This window comes from Diachasma alloeum, unplaced genomic scaffold (assembly GCF_001412515.2).
Source record: "Diachasma alloeum isolate Michigan unplaced genomic scaffold, Dall2.0 Dall_scaffold_00195, whole genome shotgun sequence".
Classification (NCBI taxonomy): domain Eukaryota; kingdom Metazoa; phylum Arthropoda; class Insecta; order Hymenoptera; family Braconidae; genus Diachasma; species Diachasma alloeum.
The window spans coordinates 1,495,512-1,514,015 of NW_021680360.1; the positions used below are offsets into that span (position 1 = coordinate 1,495,512).

An 18,504-nucleotide genomic window follows, 5' to 3' on the forward strand; every position below is an offset into this window, starting at 1 on the left:
CCCTCGACGATCTGAGGGTGTGACTGAGGATTTTATGCAGTTTTGAGAATCGAGTTTCTTTCAGTGTCACAGTGGGCCACAGTGGGAAGTAATATTTACATATTTGAGAAGCGCGTCAATAAAGTGCGTTAACCAAAACGTTAATTTGTTTAATTTATCTCAATTAAGTCTAACTACGTGTGTTCCTGGTGTCGGGCAGGGCTAGTCAGAGACAATGTCGAATTGCTTGAAATTATTTCAAAGGCAAAACTAAAATTGTTTTTTTGAAGAGGGATTTTACATCTTGGGTGGGGGGAGGATCTTGATCATAGGGTCGTGAGCTACAAAAGATAGTTCCTATTCAACTCATGACGATTTTCCAATCGGCTGTGAGAGGCGCGTAGGGCCACGTGCTGAACCTACGAATCGAGATCGTGTTTGGGGGGTTTAAAGAGTCTCTGAACAGCCCTGGCGAGCGATTCGAATTATTATTAGTCAATAATATACTTTGTGTATGTATCATAACAACCGATATCTCATCTATATATATAATATATATATCTTATTTTATATATAATTCTATAATTTTTTTTCTTTCATATATACTTTATGTTGTTTTTTCTTTATGTATACTTTATATATAACAATGTTATGTTTATGTAAGGCCCAATATGTTCAATACGAAGGAAATGATCTGAAACAAATGGAGAAAAAAAATTGATTATTTGGGGGAAATGAGTCTTATTGATGGTTTTTAAAGAGAAGCGAGGATTTTTCATTGAAAAATGGTGATTCTATTTTGTCTGTTATACTGAGAGGAAAAAAGATGTCCTCAAACAACAAAAAATTGCAAGTTGAAAATTAAACAATTAAATAGAAACGGTTTTGTTTAAAAAATCCAATTATTGCTCTGCTTTCAACAACGAAATATTTGTTTGAAGAAGTGGATAATTCATTCGAGACGCTTTTTTAGGATGACAATATCCTCCATAAAGTGACGTTAATCAATTCAGTAGCGGAGTGGTAAAACGGTACAAGTGAACTGTGACTATTGACCAGTTTTCAATGAATATCTCGGAATCTAAGGGAGATAGCAAAATTTTTGTTATAACTATTTTGGTAGAGTCGATTGAGAGCTACAACAAATGTAATTACAAAAATTTCGCTATCTCCCTTAGATTCGGAAATATACCTCAAAAACTCAACTAGGAAATAAGTCGACTTGAACCGTTTTACCACTTCGCCACTGAATTGTTATTTTTCTATTTAAGAATTAATTCTTTACACTTGATTCATTCGTATTGCATGACCAAAACGAAAAACTAGTCTTTTTTTCGCGTAAAATGAACATTTTTTGGGAACAAAATACGAATGTTTGGCTTGCCCAGAGAATAACAAGAGAGTGAATGAAAGAATGCCTTGAATGGAGTTAAGGAATTCTTAAAATTTAATACCTTGACAGAGCAAGGCCCACGTATCACTCGCGTTCCACGTCGTCAGCCAGTGATGGGTCGCCCTGTGCATCGACGGCCGTTCAGCTGTCGACACTGAATAGCTCTTTATGAAGGGGCGGAAAGTCAATAATATGCGGTGGCTGTGAACGTTTGAACTTGATGAGGGCGTCCATGTGAAGTAATGATACTTCTTTCAACTGTGGTATCTTAGCGAGAAGCGCATCGCACACAGTCACATCACCCTTTATTGGTAACACGTGATTACGATCGAGCTCGTATCTGAGGGCCATGATCACAGCTTGTGACAGCTTCGTGATGTCTTGTACGTCTTTGAGTCCAGTGCGTTCTGAAAATCAAACATTATGAGTTCAATTATTAATTCTCATCTACCAATTCTAATTCTCCCTATTTATTTCTTAATTTGTTTAGGAATTCATTTATTTTAATAAAGAAAATCTTTTGATTCTAGGGAATAAATAATGATTAAATAATTAGAAATTAAATAATAAATAATTCATTCATTGCATAAAAATCTGTATTTGAATCAAAGAAATGATCTGTTTAATCTCAAGAAAAGATTTTCACATGTTAATAGATTCGTTCTCTTGGTCCCCTGAAGAATAATGCTGTTTCTATTAAAATGTCTTTGTTTCGATCAAGAAAATATTTTATTGTATTCAAAAAACTATTCATTTGATTGGAATTGAATTTATCCGATGTAAATTCGATTTTAACAAAATCAGAGTCTTACGTCAAGACGTTTTGTTGTAGAAAGTCTTAACATTTTTCTTTTAAACCCAGGAGTTTTATAGATATTTGCCAATTAATCTATCTAAAGTTTTTCAACTGTCAGGGGTAGAGAAAAATTTTTTGTGAAAATGTTTCCAAGGGAAAAATTGAGTTTCAGAGAAATCTTCTTTTAAAAATGAAAGAGAAAAATTTGAAAAACATTTTCACAAAAAATTTTTCTCTTTCATTTTTAAAAGAAGATTTCTCTGAAACTCAATTTTTCCCTTGGAAAAATTGTATTTGAAAATTCCCATTACAAATGTTTTATAAATTTTTCTCCAAAACCCAACAGCTTCCGATATATCCGCAGAATAGTCTATATTAACCTTTCAGTCTATCTCCTCCCGCCACCACACAAAACATCATCGTCACGGTTTAGATTCATTAATAACACCTTGTAATACACGTCATAATTTTTCTCCCATCATCATGACTAGTGTAAGTGAATTAAGTAAGAATTACCACGTGAAAAGCAGTACAAACTCTCCAATTAAAATTTCTCAATAGCAGTACATCAGACAGTACTTGCTCTTCTCTAAGACGATGTTCTCAAAGAAATCCAAAGAGAAAGCGATTAGTATTCAACAATCAGAGCCAACAAGGTTCTCGCGTGAACAAACAGACTGATTGACGCACTAAGAAATTTCAATCACAAAGTTTGATTAAAGGGGGAGAATAGTCTTGTAAATGAAATCTCACCTGGATTAAGGAGTACAACAGCACTGTAGAGGGCAAGCTCGCTCTCAGTGAGTTTCAACTCAGCGATACTTCTCGCTAATTCAAAGACACACGACACCAGTTTCATTTCAGCTGTATCGGTTGTGTAGAAGGCATCCTGTGGCAGCATCGTGTCACCGTACAGAACACAGTTCTGTTGGAGATCGAGGTACCTGCTCATACGTAGCACAGCCATTTCAAAGGCACCTAGAGAGGGAACATAAAGGCCATTTAGTGAATAGATGTGTTGAATGGGTTGTTACGAGAAAACATGTGTGCAAATTCCATGGAGTCTATATTTTTAATTCATGGGAACGAATTTGGAAAATTGTATTTTTTGCATGTTTCCATTTCTGATGACATTCTCGATGAGCACTCATTTTTTGGGATTGAAAACCAATTTTTTAAGGCAGAAAACTGATTATTTGTGAATTATTTGACACTTAAAATAATCTAGTTTTCATCTCTCGATTTCAGAATCTTGTGTTATTGAAATTTAGGGGGTAAAAATTGAAATTGAAATTTAGGGGGTTTTGGATTTTTGGAAAATTTGAACTCATTCTAAAAAACTTTTCTGTAAAAATCAGAGAAAAAGTGCTAGTTTTCAGTAGTTTTGGCTGAAATCCGGTATCAAATGTAGTTAAATTAAGGTATATTGGCTTTTATTTTGAGGCACTCTTGGAATTTAGAACTCTTGGTTTTTAAAAATGAGAACCTTGGGGCTTTTAATTGATATTTTTGTCTTCTCAAATTATTCAGGACCTCAATATCTAAGTATTTATATATCTGAAGTAGTTCTACCCTTTCGATATTTTTTTATATTTTCAATTTTCGATTTTTTCAGATAAATTTCATGAGTAAAAATGGAAAAAATCATGCCTAATTAGTATCTCCCAAAATATACAAAATAATAAATGAATAAATTTTGCAAAATATTTATATTTTCTTAAACATTATCTTCTCATTAATAAATAATGAAACTTGCTTAGAAATCGGCCTATCATCTCTATGAAGTGTAAAAATTTTTTATCGCTTATCGAGGCTTTAGACTTGACCAGCGGGGATAGATCATATGTCAATTTCAAGGTCTCATCGAGTTCTTCAAATTAAGACCCCATATTACCTACTCCATCCAGAAGATCAATTGTTATAACCGATAATATAGCGATTTTAGCATGTCAAGTTGTGAAAATTTCCATGTTTCTCCGTCTAATGACGAGATATGTGCGGTTTCTGTTCAAATCTGTGGAGATTTCTTACGCCCAGGTGAAAATATATTAAATTACCTTCAAATTGGCCAGCGAATTATTTGATTAAGACTAATTTTCTCATACAGATGGGAATTTTTAGCCAAAAATTGAATTTCATGATGCTATAACTATTGCTCAAGTAAATGAAGCTATTCACATCCGACTTCAAAGATTTGTTGTTGTAGAACGTGAAAATCAGGGGAATTGGAATTTTAAAAATGATGACACATATTGATCTCATGCAGCCTATATTGATTCCATACAAAAAGCCAAATGTTCACTCATACTTACCGGCCTTGAGTAGAACAATCTGGTCGTCCTGCGTGAGTTTCATAAACCCAGGGACCATCTTGGCGAATTCAATGATCGCCTGAATGACATTCGTCAATTTCTGTGCACAGTCGTACCAAAGTTGTTCATGCGCCATATTCTTATAAAAGATCAACTTTGTGAAGTCATGAGGCGTGCGAAAGGCCTCCTGTATCTCCTCCGTACTGACCAGCAATGTCTTCTTGTGAGCGGCCGCCAGTGTCTGGACGAGCATCCCAGTGAGATCTGCCGGATCTGTTATTTCCAAAATTGAGAATAAAAAAAAGACCTCCTGTTAGTAATTACCATTGTCATGCCGGCTATCGTGTGAATGTCTCTATTGCGGTTGCCCATTGGCGAAGAGATACCGCAAAAAATACAGTCTGACACTATTTATCCACATCGATCTACACAACTTAAACCGCGGACGATAACCGGAAGAGGAAAATAAATCGTAAACTGTTGAATACAAAATACTTTGGAGAAAAGAATTCGTCGTGCATCTACCGCAAATTGAGTCATGCGTGTACAATATTTGACAGAGACGTTTTTATTCCACACAAAGACATAAAGAACGACTATTTAAAATGGGATGTGAGAACACCCATTTTGGAGGAGAGATTTTGGGTGATTAAGTGCTATAACGTAATCAGTGGACTCATCTCATCACGACGATTGTTAAATTATCTTGATAATGAAGAATTTTTAGGTAAAATGTCAGAGGACTTTTTCTGTAGGGAATTTTTTCAGCTACAAAACCGACCTCTTTACATTTCACACTGATAGAATAAATTATTTTGATTGAGATGTTTCTTCCTTGGAACAAGTATTATATACTCGAATCAATTTCAAATAAGCAAGAGCTTACGGTGAATATCAATTATTTCTTCTTGAGATACATTTACTTGAATCAAATAAAACAGTCTTTGGCGTCAAGTCACATGTATTCACCACAAAAATGGAAAAGTTCTATTTTTTTTAACCTAATATAATCTCCAGTCGAGAAATTTTCTACTTTCATGAATTGATCAAAAATTCGTAGCTAGGAGATGATTACATTGAGGAATGAGTTGAATGTTGTTTTCTCGAATGAAGCCGATGTTTAAATTCAGTAGCGAGGCGGTAAACCGGTTTAAGTTAATTTCGACTAATGCTCAGTTTTTAACGAATATGTCGGAACCTAAGGGAGATAGCCATTTTTTTGTAATAACCTTTTTTGTAGAGCGANTGAGTTGAATGTTGTTTTCTCGAATGAAGCCGATGTTTAAATTCAGTAGCGAAGCGGTAAACCGGTTTAAGTTAATTTCGACTAATGGTCAGTTTTTAACGAATATGTCGGAACCTAAGGGAGATAGCCATTTTTTTGTAATAACCTTTTTTGTAGAGCGAATTGAGAGCTAATAAAAAGGTTATGATGAAAATTCCGTCATTTTTCTTAGATTCGGAGATATTCCTGGAAAACTTACCGAAGAGTTAAGTCGATTTAAACCGGTTTACCGCTTCGCTACTGAATTGAGCTTTCCGTACATAACATTGAACGAAATTTGTGATATCCAAGTTTGTGTAGAATTGCAGTAATCTGTGATTCTGTTATTGTAAACTAATGCGATTTTTTTTAGTCAAGAAATATAAACTTCTTTCAACTCAACGACATCTTACTACAATCTCAAAGCTTTTTCCGCGTAACAATATTCATCCTGATTCGACATACGAAATGCTCACATCAATTATAATTTACTTGAATCAACGTATGATCGTGTTGATTAAGATAACAACGTATTTAGTCATGAGAACAATTTTGATTTTTGAGTAAATCAATGAATTTCTGGAGTTGGCAAACTTTTGGCTAGAAAGAAATCAAATACTCTCATTATTGCGACAAATAAAAGGAACTTCAATTGTAGAGAAGTTCGATTTCTCCCAATCAAAGGTACCTCAAAAAGATATAACTGGTATTCGCTATGAAATTATGTTTATCTGAAAATTAACAACCAAATGATAGTTGTTTCCAATAAAATTCTCTTGATAAAATTCATTTTTTCTGTCAGTGCACTAGACACTTCCATCGAGATAATTAAGTAATTGTGGATTGGAGTGGGAAAAACTCGTGCAGAAGTCGATTTAATTCATCTAGTTGATAATTGAATCATCTTGAATTGATGAATTTAAGAGGCAAAGTCATGAAACGTACGTTGTAGAATATTCAATTGCCTTAAAGCATTCACAATATTTCCCCTTAACATCAATCGTTCTCAAGAATCATGAATTAAAGCAAAGGATATTTGTTTTTCAAAGTAGGTAATTGCACAAAAATACAAATCAATTCATTTCAATAAATAATTAAATCGTTTCATCAATTTTTTTTCATTTCAAATGTTAATCAGAACAATTGGATGAAATCTGAAGCAAAATATGTGGTTGAATCAATTGATGAATATTTTTTCGTTTCAAATCATGAATAAAATCGTTCATTCGAGTTCTCCCACTTCAAAAAGATGAAAAATACGTGAAACAATTCATCGAGGACGACAGATTTTTGGTGACATGCAACGTGCATTAACGAATTACCATGAGACGAGTGAAAAAAAATAGAAATGGGGGGACACAAAAAAAAAACAAGTCTCACATCTCGTATGGGACATACTGGGCAGATTAGGGACTTCGTCGTCCTCCGGTGGATTGTCGGGCCTTTGCTGTTGGCCACTGATGAACGTTGTCGAGTCAACCATCGTGTAAGAGCCATGACCAAGGCTGGCAAGCTCAACCGTGGTCTCTTGTTTGACAGCGACAATTCCACCACCACTCAGTGAACCACCGCTCGCTGTACCACCACCATTGCTCCCGTTTCCATTGCTACCCCCATTATTGTTACTAGTATTATTAGTACCACCACCTGAACTACCACCCGTACCGCTTCCGGTTGTCGATGCGGTCAGTGATTTTCCTATTTGCGATCAATGGGACATTTGGTGAGTTTTTTGTCCACAGAGTGTTCATCATTTTTGGGGTTTCTCTCGGTTTTTTTTGTGAGTCGTTCGGGAGTGAGGTGGTGGAGCATAACGAATTTTGGATTTTTTATTTAGTGTAAAGGTAGGGGTTGTTCAAATTTCATGTTTACGCTTACAAGCAAATTGTTGGACAATTCTAGACAATTTTGGACAATTTTTTGACCCCCCCCCCCCCCAAAAAAAAAAACAGAAAATTATTTCGGGAGGAAAAAGTTTAGGTGGAAATGTCGCGAGATATTTTTTGTACAAAATTTAATCACTTGAAGAGAAGCTTCTTAGAGATTTTCCCCAAACATCCTTCGGTTCTGAGATACGAACATAATTAATAATTTTGTAAAATTCAGTTTATTAGGAGAGATGAGGCAAAGTGCAACGTTCGTGATTCACTTAAATTATTGATATCTTTGTTTATAAACAGAGATATTTTCATTTTAAGTCAATAACAAACGTTTTACTTCGACCCATCGTTTTTTAAAATTTTCTATTTCGCTAGGAATAAAATTGGAAAAAAATGGTCTAAGAAAATCTCTTGAAATTGTCCCTGAAACTACTCGTTTCCAGAATAAATGCATAATTAATTCATTAGGTCTCGCCACTTCACCCCAGAATTTTTTTCTCAATATCACTCGACTTATTCATGCATTAAGTAAATTACTTGTTTCTCTGGCGAAGTCAATTCTCATCCGCCACGTAGTACCTAATATTTAATGACTCCAACCATTCATGTTCATCAACCAACGGACTTATCAATATGAAGTAGTAAAAAAAATATTTGCGGCTTGGTCAGACAACTCTCCGCCGAATTCTGGGGATTATTTCTTATTCAGCTGTGGTGACCGTGTGGGGTTCCCGAAATAAATGGACAAAACCAAAAATTTTAAACTTCATTCGTTAGGTTTTCACCACTTCACTCCGCAAGTTTTTATTCAATTCCACTTCATCTATTTATTCATTAATTGAATTACTTGTTTCTCTGGCGAAGTCAATTCCTATCCACCTCGGCCACTCTATTATTCAATTAACAATACGTTCATCTACTAAGTGACTTATCAATATTAAATACATGGAGAGGAATTTTTTAGAAAAATTCTAGTACTGGTACTGGAAATTTGATTGGGCGGCACGTGAATTTTTCTCGTATTCATGGGAAATTTTTACAGAAATTGCTAGAAATTTTCACACTGTTAGAAAAGAATTGCAATTTTAAGAACAGTTGACAAATAATTTGCAGGAGAGTGAAGTTAAATTCAATTTCTGGGGAAAAAAAATCATGAAATTTCAGATTTAATTGAAAATTCAATGAAATTCCGATTTTTAAGCAGTGGGAACGAGTATTCCTAAATATTCTCAAAGTTTCTATGAAAACATGAACATTCCGTACGAAATTACTGAATTTTAAATTATTAGAAAATTTAAGAATACATTCAACCGAATTCTAGCGACTTCTATTCATTTTCATGCAATAATTGAATAAAAATTAAGTTTCTAATGAAATTTTCATATAATTTCAATGTTAAATTAATCAATGACGAAATTTCTAAAAAATTTCAGTGAAACTATAATCGAATAAATCTAAACACTGCATATTCCGAAATTTCATGTTTAAAGTATTACATATTGTTATTCCCTTTCGACTATTTATTGTTTTCATTGTTCAATCTTCCCCAATTGTAAAAATCTAATACGTGAGATGGAAAAAGTAATGAGCTTTTTGTCAATATCACTTGCATTTTACTTTTCTCTTTATATGTTGAACTATATTGTTTTATATTCTATATTTATCAGACTTCGATTTCTGTTAATTTCATGTAACATTTATTATTATTATTATCATTATTGTAAAACAAATAATAAATATTTATATTATATTATAATAAATTTTAATAAAATAATAATAAATAATATACACTATATTATTTATTATTATATTATTTATTATTATGTTATTATATATAATAAGAATAATGAATAGTATAATATATAATAATAAATAAATTATAATATAATATAAAAATTTCTAAGAAGTGTACCGGAAATTTCATCCATAATTTGTTAACAATCATCATTTGCGTGACACGAGAATTTTTTTAAAGAATTTCTCTTCGCGTAGTAAAAGATCATTTTCATCACGCTGTGACGAAAAGTGAACTTTTCGGCACGCTCCGCGTGCCTAAAAGTCCAATTTCCGCCACATTGTGATGAAAAATATTGTTCGTAACTCGTGAAAAAATGTTTTTTAGCTCGTGGGATTATATCACTCGCCTTCGGCTCGTGATATAAACCTCCCACTCGCCAAAAACACTTTTTTGCACTCGTTACGAAATATACTATTTCGGCTTGAGTCAGACAACGCGCCATCGAATTCCGGGGATTATTTCTTGTTTACCTGTGGTGACCATGTTAGGTAGAACCCCGGCAGCTCCTATTGACGCTGTGTCGGGGGTGAGTGGATCGACCTGGGCTGGAGTTGGTCGTGGATCGTATGTCGTTGTACTGTCGACGTAGTCCGCACTCAACTCGTAGCTAGTCATTGCCTGATGATTGTAGTATCCAGAGCCGCCCGTTCCTGGACCCGGCGATGCGTACTCACTTCCACTGTACGTGTAGCTAAATATTTTGAGAGGGTAGAGAGAAAACGGGGCATACAAAATTAAAAGAATCGCGTTCGAATGATTTTTTGTGGTGTGGTGGATACGAGATTTTGATGATGATATGAAGTCATGCAGTTCTTTATTCCATTTTCCCATGAATTCCATTTACTTAGAGGCAAGTAGAGACTCTTTTGAATTTTTTTTTGAAATTTTACGGAGTGATTCAGCTGTCAATGAAATGAAATAATTTTTTTTCAATGGAAACGATAATTACTTTCTTTTGTAATGAGCCTAGACTGAGCTGAATTGATAAGTTTGTTCCAAAGTTATCAACTCTGAAAAAATCAAGCCCAAAATATTCATTTTGCCGCACTCTCTAATAATTGTATTGAACTCTGGTGACATTGTACCGGAATTCTAGTAAAAATGCATTAAGGTTGATTAGAATTCTAATGGTTTTAATAAAGATTTCACGAAAAAATAGTAATTTTTACTAGAAGTCTTGTGTTTTCTACTTGAGTTCTAGTTGAACTTTCTCAAAGACGAATAAATTCACGCAAGAGTGGAAAATATTTCGCCAATGAAAAAAACATTGTATCAAATCAGTAGCGAAGTGGTCAAACGGTTTAAGTCAATTTTGTCTTTAGTTGAGTTTTCCAGAAATATTTCAAAATTTAAGGGAGATAGCGAAATTTTCATAATAACTTTTTTGTAGAGCGAACTGAGTGCTATTAAAAAGGTTATGAGAAAAATTTTGCTACCCCTCTTAGATTTCGAGATATTTACTGAAAACTGGCCAATAGCAAAAATCGACTTAAACCGTTTGACCACTTCGCTATTGAAATGTAAAACAGAATATTCGAAACTTCAGGATTAAGTCCTAATGGATATGTTCCAATCTGGAAGACACGGGACAATTTCCATAAGAATTTTAGTTGTATAGTTAGACCTACTAAAAGATTCTGAGGGAAATTTCGAAAATTCTTAAGATTAAAAAAAGTTTAGTAGTGGATCACTGAAGAAATTCCCTTTGGTAAATATTTTCGAATTAAAAAGAACTAACGAAATCTTCAGAAAAGGCTTGTTTCAAAATCACACTACTACAAGAAAATTTTTATAAAAAAAAATTTCATCTCTTATAGATTGGAAAAATCATCAAAAGCTGTCTTTGAAAAAAATTAATAAGTCTTGTCAATCAACTGAATCAGGAATCCTCACTGAATATTTAATGAATTGAATTAAATTCTGAACTCATTAATTTAATTAAATTCTGAATTAATTAATTGAATTAAATTCTGAATTAATGAATTAAATTAAATTCAAAAACTGATCTCCAAGTTGAGTTGACTCGTCTAGTTTTATCGAATTAAATTATTTGCATACACTTTGCAAATTTTTTTTGTTTTTTTTTTAATTTCATGCTTCTGACGGCTCTCATGGATGTCAGGAATTTGTTAATTATAGATTTTTTTGGGGAGACTGACCCGCCGTTGTAGGAGTGATGCTGATCCGAACTGCTCGGAGTCTGATGCTCAAATACACTGCTGTCTGGCGCTGTCTCAGATTGCGCTCTCATTTGCGCCCTGTGGAATCTCACTTCGTCCTCCACTTTCTCACGCTGCTTTTTCGACATGCGACCGAATTTAACGGCTGAAACATTAAAAAATTCGGGTAATTAATCCCCCATTCTCTCATAAATTATTGTATAAAAGGCTTAAGCCGAAGGTCCAGATCGAAAAAATTCCAAAAGTCTATTGTTGTAGATAATTTGATGATCCTCTTAATAAATTCCTCCAAACTCACAACTTTCAAAGACATTGGAGAATATACCGCACGCAATTGCAGTGGTTCTTTCGCAAACAAACGAATGTTTTATTTATTATCCGAATGAACTACTGTTATTTATCACCAATTTGTGATCATAAATCAACGACTTGAATCGTAAAACGGCGAGAAGAAAAACACAATTTTCCTCTTGACAATTCTTATCAGTTGAGATGATTTCCGCAGTGAAGTGGTGAAACAAGATAACTCAATTTTCTTCACAACTGACTTTCTCCTTATTTTCTCGTCTCGTAAATCTAAAGGGGATAAGAATTTTCATCAGAATCTTTTTTATGGATTTCCTTCTACCCCACAAAACAGGTAATTACAGTGTTAGAAAAAAATATGAAATTTTATGGACAGTTGACTACTAATTTTCAGGACAGTGACACTGAATCCATTTTAGGGGGAAAAATCATGAAATTTCAGGTTTCACTGAAAATTCAGTTAAATTCCAGCATTTTAAGCAGCATAAAGATGAGAATTCCTTAGTTTATTTGAATTTGTAATCTAATATGAGGATGCAGTGCCAAATTTCATTGAATTTCCAGCGAAATCTGACATTTCATGATTTTTTTCCCCCAAATCGTATTCAGTGTCACTGTCCGGAACATTTAAAAATATATTTACCGGAATTTTCTAGTTTTCTATTTATTTTCAGAGAAAAATGGAACTGAAATTTATAGTTCTCTTGAATTTTTTCACGAAATTCTGAATTTTTAATGACAAAATTCCTTGAAATTTCCAAAAGTGTGCCGGAAATTTCAGATAAAATTTTTCAACAGTGTATGAAATTTCTTCATATGTCAATTAAAAAATATTCAACTGTAATGAAAAATGAATCTGAATGTCAGTCTATCTCTTTCGAATTCGGACAAATATCGTTCGTCACACGGCCCAAAAAAAATTTTCTAGCTCTATTTTTGTCTCTTGCTAAAACTCTTTTTAAAAATTGTAGTCGAACACCAATTTTTCTCTCAAATCCAACTTCGCACTTACGGAAAATGTCGCAATGAATATTTGATTTCCTTTTTGAAACTATTAGAGAGATAAAATTAAGAAATCCATTGTTTCAGGTAGATTCATAAAGTAATTGAGAGCTGCTGTTGTTGGAAACTTGGAGCTTCCCATAGCAATTATTAAATAATAAATTTCCTACTGTAGAAATCATTTTTCCAAGCTCGTTAGTGATTTATTCATATTCAAATTGCTCCCAGGAATCGGTTTGCTGGCAAAGCAATCAAGTTTTCGGAAGTTCAAGCAATTTTCATTATTTGTTAATAAATAAGAAATGTGTGGAAACAACTAATACGTTAAAAATGTAACTCAGATGATGTCTCTGTCTAATTTTTTTTTAATTTCTCCCACGTACTTTCAATAAAAAGAATCGATGATTCTCATAAAAAAAATAAAATCCCCATGAAAATTCCCATCTCCCCCAGATTTAATAGTATGCATAAAAATTATTTACTTAAAATACTTAAAAAATGTAATTCAAACGCTGTCCATGCCTGATTTTTTTTATTTGCCCACGCACTTTCAATAAGAAGAATCGATGATTCTCATAAAAAAAATAAAATCTCCATGAAAATTCCCCTCTCCGCCAGATTTAATATTATACATAAAAATTAATTACTTAAAATACTTAAAAAATGCAATTCAAACGCTGTCCATGCCTGATTTTTTTTATTTGCCCACGCACTTTCAATAAGAAGAATCGATGATTCTCATAAAAAAAATAAAATCCCCATGGAAATTCCCCTCTCCCCCAGATTTAATAGTATGCATAAAAATTAATTATTTAAAATACTTAAAAAATCTAATTCAAACGCTGTCCAAGCCTGATTTTTTTTATTTGTCTACGCACTTTCAATAAGAAGAATCGATGATTCTCATAAAAAAAATAAAATCTCCATGAAAATTCCTCTCTCCGCCAGATTTAATATTATACATAAAAATTAATTACTTAAAATACTTAAAAAATGCAATTCAAACGCTGTCCAGGCCTGTTTTTTTTTATTTGCCCACGCACTTTTAATAAAAAGAATCGACGATTCTCATAAAAAAAATAAAGTCCCCATGAAAATTCCCATCTCCCCCAGATTTAATAGTATGCATAAAAATTATTTACTTAAAATACTTAAAAAATGTAATTCAAATACTGTCCAGGCCTGATTTTTTTTATTTGCCCACGCACTTTTAATAAAAAGAATCGACGATTCTCATAAAAAAAATAAAGTCCCCATGAAAATTCCCATCTCCCCCAGATTTAATAGTATGTATAAAAATTATTTACTTAAAATACTTAAAAAATGTAATTCAAACGCTGTCCAGGCCTGATTTTTTTTATTTGCCCACGCACTTTTAATAAAAAGAATCGACGATTCTCATAAAAAAAATAAAATCCCCATGAAAATTTCCCTCTCCCCCAGATTTAATAGTATGCATAAAAATTAATTACTTAAAATACTTAAAAAATGTAATTCAAACGCTGTCCAAGCCTGATTTTTTTTATTTGTCTACGCACTTTCAATAAGAAGAATCAATGATTCTCATAAAAAAATAAAATCCCCATGAAAATTCCCATCTCCCTCAGATTCAAAGTTATACATAAAAAACTGAGTCGATTTATCTCGTTCCGCCACTTCACACCAGATTCCTCTCAATTAAAGTCTCTCCACTTCACAGTTGTAACAGCCCAAAGGCACTAAAAACTCAGAAAGACTCATCCTTAAGGGAAGGTCAATAACTAAGGAATGAGGAAGCTGCAATTAGTCGAAACAAAAGTCTTGGAGTGCCGGCGGTGGGGGGGTTGAAAGCGGTAAAGAAAATTGATGAAGGAACAGACTCCGAACAAAGCCCTCTAATGAGACGAAAACAATCAAGCATCGATAATGCCCCTCACCATTTAAAATCTATTACTTCCCAATTTACTGGACTCGATTTTATCCAGCGAGGCTCAATGTGGGCGGAGGAATACAAACAGTAAAATTATCGGTGGTGGGGTGGAATCGATCGGCTGGAAAACAAAACGTCAGAAATGAAAACAAGATTTTGGGGTGCAACGTCACTGTTAGAGTGACAGAGGCGCCCGCAGGCGAGACATGAAAAATCAATGGTGCATATAAACGTGCGGAGTTGATGTGCTACTTTGGGCGAGAATTATTGTTACTCCGGTTGTACTCAGTTCCGTACGGACAAACTGAACAATTCGAAGGGGAAATAGAATATTCAAGTATCTTTTACAGTTTGGGATAGACCACACTATAGATTCAACCATTTTCGACCATCAAATTTGTCAATTAAATTGCGTGAGAAAAATTTGAAAAAATCGGCTCCATTCAAACTACATTTACCAGAAAATTATTATTTTTTCAATCATTCATTGTTTATAAATAAATCAATAATTGAAATTGTTTAAACTTTTGAAAACCTCATTTTTTGGACATGAAATCGATTTCTGGTAAAATTCTGAATATTAATACATTTGTTACGATTTCTAACAAATGATTTTTATGGTGGAGACTTGATTGTTTATTAGTATATTAGACCACAAGGGCATGAATGTCGGTTTCGACGAATGTGAAGTTTACATGCCGATCCGAAGGCGAGGTCTGTACTCACATTCGTTGAAAACGAAATTTATGCCCGAGTGGTCTATACTATTTTATGTTACATCGTGCGATAGTGGAGTTTTATACTTGACTTATAGTACGGTGTGACATAAAAATTATTTACAGAAAATGCTCGTAATTTTCAAAACTTGCAATTTTTCAACTATTTTATGGATCTTCCTTCAAAAATAAACTTGCGAATTTTTATTTCAGATTGTTAAAATGTTTTCTAACGGTTCAACATCGAGATTCAAATTCAGACCTGCGAAGTATAAATAATAAAATCATTGTAAAATGTCCGGAAATTCAGGCTCAAATGGAGGTCAAATGAAAGCTCTGATACTCGAGTTCAAAAGTTGAAAAGCATTTGACTAAAGAAAAAATAGCCAAAGTACTTGGATATCCGTAATAAATGAGAGTTTCTATAACTTTTGAATTTTATTGTGGAATTCTTCTGCAGGTGATTCCCCTTCACTTCGGCTAATTCATAGATTAAGTTGAAGAGTGGAATTGACAAGTCGCGTGCCCTCGAGACATTAACTTCAAGTGGATACTCGCGGTTAAAAAGCACATTCGAGTGTCTGCAAACACTCGCAATCAGCGACCCTTTGGAAGTCGCTGGGACCACAATCAGGACGATATTGTCGAAAGTACTGCGGATTTTTGAATTTTGAAGTTAATTTCAGCGCATGAATTGAATGATTCTGGAGAATTAAAACCATTTGTCTTTCAATCCCTTCATTATTGGCAATCATTGAGTGATTGAGAATTTTTTTCGTCGTTCATGACTTTCAATGCATTAGAAATAATTCATTGAAATATATTCATTGAGATATATAAATATATAATCAAGAAGTGTATTTTTCAAGTTGGTAAATTGCAGTAAAAAATTGGATCATCTCAATGGGTTTCGTTGATGCTCCCCATTCAGCATCCGATTAAAATAAATGAAAGATTAAAGTGATTAAAATAATTGATAACAGTGCGGTTGCGCATTTTTCCCTGAGTATCAACAATCATTTAATTCCGGAAATTCACTCTAAAATGGTTTCTACAATTGACTTGTAATTACGATCAGGGATAGCCAAATTCGTAATATTTTATTGTGGTTAATATTGTGGCCCTTAACTAGATAAAATCACTCTTGAAATTTTTTGAGTACTTAAAGTAGCTCTACCCTTCGGCCGGGCTACGCTGTACTTTTGGATATTTTAATTTTTCGACTAAATTGCATGGAAAAAAATTGATAAAATTCATACCCCGTCAGTATTATCCAAATTAAATTTCACAAAATATTGATATTTTTTCAAACATTTCCCTCTTATAAATAAATAATAAAACTTGTTTGCAAAGCGGTGGATTATTTTTTATGGGGTGTCAAAAAAATTCTCAATTTTTTCACATCTAACGAAAAAACATTCAGATTTTAATCTTTGATTACAATGGAAATGTTGATTTTCACATAAGACACTGGGTTAAATCCTGATTTTTAAACATTTCTTCTTTGAAAAATCAAAACGATAATTAAATTGAGAAAAAAATTGTAATTCCGAATCTAATCGAGTTTTCTGCAATTGTTTTGCAGTTTTCAATACTCTTTGAATTTACCGTAAGGGTAGAGGTACTTTAAGAATCACCAATTCAAATATTCAAATTTTCAACTATTTTATCAATCAATAATTTGAGGTAGGAAGATTGACGATTACTTGTGTAATCGAAAATCCCCTTTCAATAAATTTGAATTATTCACTTAGTAGTAAATTTACAATTCCATATTAACAAATTTTAAACATATCATGATTCGTAAAAAATCAGATTATTAATATTATATTATTTGAAAAATTGAAGCAACATATTTTAAACCTTCAATAATGTAAGGGTCAAATCCTTGTAATATTACAGAAATTTAATATTGATGGGGATCCCTGAAAACGATTGAAATCTTATTCAGTGAGCATAGGGATCACAACACAAGCAAATCATTTGTTACAATGGGAATGATTAGGACAGGGTGGGGTAAAATGGACACTTTTGACTTTTTCTGAAATGCTCATGACGTGTTCAATTGTTCACGAAATGGAATAATTTTATTTTTCAGTCGAAAGCACAATTCTTCCCTTGTGATAATCCCAGACTGAGCTCAATTGACAAATCTGTTTCTGACTTATGAATACAAGATCTATGCGCGCGCTCTCGCGCGCGCTGATCTATTCATTTGTTGAAATGAAGAAATGGAATTCATTGAATTTCATTTTCTCATGAATACCTTATAAATATTGATAATGAATCAAAGAGAATTCGACTAATGATTGAAGTGAATAGCGAAGTAGAGTAAAAGAATCTATAAAGAATTTTTCATTTTCAATGAATTATCTTCAATTTTTTAAAATAATCGGTCTCCATAACAGGACAGAATTTATTAATTTCACCGATAATATATACACATGTTAAATATATATATTATATATATATGACGTGAAAAAAAAATTGACTTCTGAAGAATTTGAAATTATGTCACTGAAGAATTTGAAAATGCCGCGTGTTTTTTTTGTGAATAACTTCATGTCACATATTGACCAATCAGAATTAAGGATTAGCGGTCAGGCAGTTTCGAGATATTTCGATATAAAACAACTTCACGTTTCATTCATCTTTAGTAAATAGGATAACTTCATGTCACATATTGACCAATGAGAATTAAGGATTAGCGGTCAGGCAGTTTCGAGATATTTCGATATAAAACAACTTCACGTTTCGTTCATCTTTAGTAAATAGGATAACTTCATGTCACATATTGACCAATGAGAATTAAGGATTAGCGGTCAGGCAGTTTCGAGATATTTCGATATAAAACAACTTCGTTTCGTTCATCTTTAATAAATAGGATTTTTAAAAATGTAAAAAGTGACCATTTTACCCCACCCGCCCCTATAAACAATTGATTGAAAAAAGCGCTATTAAATCTGACA

General features: G+C 33.1%; 1 protein-coding gene across 1 annotated transcript in view; it reads right to left on the minus strand.

Moving 5' to 3' along the window:
- Positions 1-595: 595 nt before the first annotated feature.
- The window catches only part of LOC107048648 (probable nuclear hormone receptor HR3), a 107,901-nt gene continuing 89,992 nt past the window's right edge, over positions 596-18,504 (minus strand). Inside the window, exons 3-9 of the mRNA XM_015271940.1 lie at positions 11,582-11,747; positions 9,893-10,113; positions 7,125-7,442; positions 4,481-4,753; positions 2,922-3,146; positions 1,434-1,779; positions 596-673 (exon numbers count right to left, since the gene is read on the minus strand). Of these exons, the coding sequence (XP_015127426.1) occupies positions 1,514-1,779; positions 2,922-3,146; positions 4,481-4,753; positions 7,125-7,442; positions 9,893-10,113; positions 11,582-11,747 (1,469 nt within the window). The 3' untranslated portion in view covers positions 596-673; positions 1,434-1,513. The remainder of the gene's footprint in view (positions 674-1,433; positions 1,780-2,921; positions 3,147-4,480; positions 4,754-7,124; positions 7,443-9,892; positions 10,114-11,581; positions 11,748-18,504) is intronic.